Source organism: Drosophila santomea, chromosome 3L, assembly GCF_016746245.2.
Source record: "Drosophila santomea strain STO CAGO 1482 chromosome 3L, Prin_Dsan_1.1, whole genome shotgun sequence".
Classification (NCBI taxonomy): Eukaryota; Metazoa; Arthropoda; class Insecta; order Diptera; family Drosophilidae; genus Drosophila; species Drosophila santomea.
In genome coordinates this window covers 20,816,169-20,820,916 of record NC_053018.2, presented here as the reverse complement: position 1 = coordinate 20,820,916, position 4,748 = coordinate 20,816,169, and the positions used below count along the sequence as shown (strand labels likewise).

At 42.6% G+C, this 4,748-nt stretch overlaps 1 protein-coding gene across 1 annotated transcript; it reads right to left on the bottom strand.

Moving 5' to 3' along the window:
- Positions 1–429: 429 nt before the first annotated feature.
- On the bottom strand, positions 430–4,317 carry LOC120448681 (mucolipin-3). The gene is made up of 3 exons (XM_039630820.2): positions 3,695–4,317; positions 2,133–2,983; positions 430–1,993 (listed from the first exon to the last, which is right to left on the bottom strand). The coding sequence occupies exons 1-3, from the start codon at positions 4,061–4,063 to the stop codon at positions 1,255–1,257; spliced, it is 1,959 nt and encodes a 652-aa protein (XP_039486754.1). The 5' UTR covers positions 4,064–4,317; the 3' UTR covers positions 430–1,254.
- Between the last annotated feature and the right edge of the window lie 431 nt (positions 4,318–4,748).

Sequence of the window (4,748 nt, the reverse complement as noted above, 5' to 3'; positions counted from 1 at the left end):
TCAGATATTCGTTACTCAGTGGGACTGCGAACAAGAAGTTTCTAAACTTTAATAGAAATTGGAAGAGGAAATAGTAATTTGAGAAAAGCAAACTGGAAAAACATATCAACAAATTTGCGCTACGTCTATGTCTCTGAAATCTGCATGCTAAACCTCAACTTTGTGGCGTTTTTAGTTCCTGCGATCTCGACATTCATACAGAAGGATAGACAGACTTGACTATTATGACTATCATGATTATGAATATATATAGACCTTATAGGGTCTAGTATCTTTACCTAGTACGTTTTAACTTTACGAGTAACGGGTATAAAATGTACTTTCTAAAGATTCTTATATTTAAGGTTCTATCTTTTAAAAATAATCTGCCACTTAGGATACCCACAGTCCACAGTTTCGTAATCTCACGAAATTAATTCACAACTCGAGTTCTATAAACAGTTTATTGGGTTTATGGTTTTTGGTTATAAATACAAAGTTTTCCTTGTACACATAAAATAATGTTACCTAATGTTTCCTTATCTATGGCTCCTCAAAATGACACAAGTCGACAAAAATCGATGTTGTGTTATGCAGAACTAAACACTTTCTAAAATAACTATTTACTTAGGCTGCCTTTTTTGTCGACCAGTGCAGTTTTATACAATGTGACTTCCAGATTTCTACGAAAACTTGATTCGGATGAATTCGTTCTTATGGAAGATCTTGATCAAGCCCATGTCGATATCCCTGACAAAAATAGCTCCCTCTATTATAATTTCCATTGTTCGCAAATTCTGGTTCCGCATTATATCACACACTTAATATCTCTCGTTACAAAAACGTATTTGCGGTTTTGTGGTTTCCCAACGCACGGCGTTGCTTGGTGCCCTTTCTTAGTTATTTGTCGGTTTCTACTTTCACAGAAATGGCATCAAATTCGCAATATAAATTGGTATTTCTTTTTGGTCTAATATATTTTATAATTATTGTATTGTATAAGAAAAATGAGTTTTTGTCGAGTTATATTTCTGCAAGACGAATTAAAGCCATTTCTTTGAAAGTTAAAATCGGAACATGCCCGTTGATTGTGACCAGAGCAGCTGCTTTTGGAATTTCTTATAGGTACGTACGTTATGGTTTCTCTTATCTCGGTTCAAGTGCTTTGGCAAACTAACAAACTAATACAAAAAGCTAACAACAAGTTTGACTACACACAAAAAGCTGACAAAACAAAACAGAATGAAGACTCGCGGGTCAACATGGCGCACCCAGTTACTTCATAATACTAGAAAGGCTGGTGTAACCGCTGTTTGGCTGGGCGGGCTCCTGATGCCGACCGCACCGTCCACAGCAGCAAACGCTCTTTACCACGTCCAGGAAGCTCGTCTGGTCGAAGTCGTCCAGGTCGGTCATGAAGACGCCGGAACTGATGTCCTCAGCAGTGCGGGTTCCGACAAATGCCTTGAGATCCGTGGTGGGAAAGCCATCTTTGTAATACGCCTTTATCGTATCGTAGGCATCCATTATGACGGCAATGAACAGCGACAGGACAACATAGATGTACAAGGATATGAACGAGTACAGGTAGATCTGGCAGAACCACCACAGCCAGGTGGCCTTGCTGGAAAGCGTGGCAAAGGTGGCAAACATGTCATCACCATTTATCAACGCAAACAAGCACTCGGACGTTGTAGCCAACGAACGGAACTTCATGTGGTAGGGTCCCAAGATAAGCCAGCCGCAGAACACAAATCCAGCATAGATCAGCAAGGCGGCGATAAGGAAGCGAAGAATCTTTGGTGCTGCCTTTTTCAGCGTCAGTATCACAACGTTGTAGGTTTTGAAGAAGCCGAGGTAGCGCAGCACTCCAAACCAAACAAGCAGGTTACCGATTCCCAGGAAAAGAGAGCAGGTATCCCATTGGTCCACCACTAAGTACCTTCCCTCGATTTGCTCTTTCAAAGCCGATCCAATGATCAAAAGGACGTCATTGAAAATTATCATTATGTACCTGCGAAAGTAAGACCGTTTATTATAGTCTGCATCCTTTCTGATCATTTTTGGGTTTACACTAGCTTAGCCTTGAACAATATTGGTAATACTTGTTGTGAAGATAACCGGCGTTTTATGGCACAAAACAAAGGACTCACCAAAAATTAACGAATTCCAGTCGGCCATCAAAGCTCAGCTCCTTGCCGAAATGCGAACGGAAAAAATTGACAGTTGTACATCTCAGCAGGTATGCTCTCCACAAAGCCCTTGTACAGAGTGCAAAGGATAATGCGCAGGTTAGTAGGACGAATATGTTGAGTACGCTTCGCAGCATGGAATCGAAATTGGCCTCTGATATAAAGTCCGTGGCGCCGTGACACTTGAGTCGCGTCGCCTCTGCATCAAGTGAGAGTAACATCTGCCCGTCGTGGTCTCGATTGTTAAACATTATGGAAATGTCAAACCGAAAACAGTCAGGAGCAGAAAGAGGCCCGCCGTTTGCCTTAAAATTCACCGTCTTTATCTTGAACGTCAACTGTGCAGAGACAAGAGATGCAAAATTGACTTCCACACCGCGCTGCCTGAGGTAATTCTCTACCCCAATGGTGGTAACGTTCGGCGGTAGTCGTTCGCACACCTCGTCGATGTGGGGGTCGAAAATGTAGGACTCATTAAAACCGAATATGGTGCCCTCTCTATAATTTTGCAGGCAAAGCTTTAGTGGCGGCATTGTGTTGTTGGGTGTCGGGTAGTCGTATGGTCCAATAGATCGGCTCACATTGGCGTATCCATCAACCGCATACTGCACCGTGTCGAAGAACTCTGATTTTAGGTAAAGGGCAAAGGGACCCACAGCTGGCGGATAACTTTCCACCTCCCTGGAGGAATCCCAGCCGCGCAGGAATAGATGCGAGAAGGCAAATCGGTTATCACCCGTGTAGTTGATGTGGTTATACCGCGAGTGGGCAAAAAGGCACAGTTGCATCGTCACGAGAAAGATTTTTACAATCTGAAAGTTAAATGGGTAAGTTTTGAAAAAATTTTCATATATATAATTTGTAAAGGTTCTATTTGCCTTTGGACCCAGGCGACGTACCCTCTTTTGGTCGGCAATTTAGAGATCTAGAAGCTAATCTATAAATAAACGCCAAATTATGCTAGGTAATGCGTCAGAATATATTTATTGGGGATCTGCAGAAAATCGAATTCTCTTTTAGACCATAAATGACTAGTAGTGAAAACTGTGATATCATTTTCGCCTTAATCATTGTAAATCTCATGGTACCTAGCTCGAAAAAATCCCCCTAGCACCGATGTTTATCGCATATTAAATAACTTTTTGTAGCTTTGTTGTACGAGTGCGCCCACACGCAGTATCTAGCCATAAAATTCTTGAATTTTCCCGTGCTTTGTTACGTATTGTGCTAACTATAGTTGAACCTTACAGATAAGGCATCGATAAGAGTGGAGAGGCTTAACAATGCAAGCAAAGTAATCAAGACTGTGTTGACTATACCCCATTTTACATGCTCGATATCTAGACAAACATTAAAGCTCGGAGAAGGCTGTTTAAAGGCGTCTGTAAATTGAGGAAAATGCCTAAATAAGTGCTTCGGATGTGTCACCCGAGTTCCGCCCCCAAAGCCCGCGCATCACGCGACATCAATTAAACAGCATTTATCCAGATGAGAATTGCCAATGGAACCGGATATGAACTCACCTGAACGACGAACTTGTAGGGAAATTTTCGCTTGGCCTGCCACTTTTCGATAGGGTTCATGAAGAAGAACTGAAGCTTCCTGCGCATTCGCTCCTCCTGGTAAGATGCAGCCGAGGATCCGGGGAACTCGGGCTGCTCCTCTTGGCCATTCACGGAAGGTGGAGCAGTGCCACTGCCCGCGGATATAGGCATTGGCACCACCGGGGCCACCGGAGTGGACTGCAGCTGCACCTGGCGTCGCAGTATCCTGGTGTTCACATACTCCTCGTCGCTCTCCGGAGACTGCTGCTGTTGCTGCGCAGCCTCGTAGCTGTCCGTGCGGCGCTTGACGGCCGGAGCAGCCTGGGCTCCGGGACCGTAGCTCTGCATCTCGATGCGCTCCTCCTTCGTCGCGAGGTCAAGTCACCTGCGTTGTTGTTCTCCGTGCTAACTTTCTTCTGCCCGCCCAGTCGACATGCAAAAGAAGAATCCGCACAGGTGCAACAAGCAATCGGGGGAGAGGAAGTTAATATGTGTATTTTGCACTTAATACGCGACTCTTGCCAGCGAATTTAAATTAAATACTGGCCAAAAGACCACGAAAATTGCTTTGTTTTCAATTGGGCTAAACGATTATCGATGTTTACTCGATACCCTCGATTATTACAAATAGTGGGCAGCATCGATAGTTTCATGCAGACATCGATTATTTCCACCGCTTAAGACCTGTTTAGAATGACGCGCGCCTCTACATTAGAAGTCAAATATATTTTTTCTTCCATGCAGTTACTGTTTTGTAATATTCAAGAAATATGATGATTTCTTATTTTTTGTATTTTGAAATTTCTTCAAATGAAACCTGCGTATTTTTAATCCACCAAATTTGGTTGTTTCTAACATGATAGCTGCTAAAAACGCAGTTTTGATATCTTACATATTTGCTTACATCTAAGAGAGAACACTTATGTATACAGATGTCAATCTGTGTCACTAATGCTTAATTATTTGATAGCAAGTAAATTAAGCAAAAACTCTTAGCGAAACCCATAATTTTGTTGTTCAAAATCACAATTCA

Coding starts and splice junctions, on each gene's coding strand:
- LOC120448681 (XM_039630820.2), bottom strand. CDS start 4,063: ATGCAGAGCTACGGTCCCGGAGCCCAGGCTGCTCCGGCCGTCAAGCGC. Junction 2,984..3,694: donor CCTACAAGTTCGTCGTTCAG/GTGAGTTCATAT, acceptor TTTAACTTTCAG/ATTGTAAAAATCTTTCTCGT. Junction 1,994..2,132: donor CTGGAATTCGTTAATTTTTG/GTGAGTCCTTTG, acceptor TTACTTTCGCAG/GTACATAATGATAATTTTCA.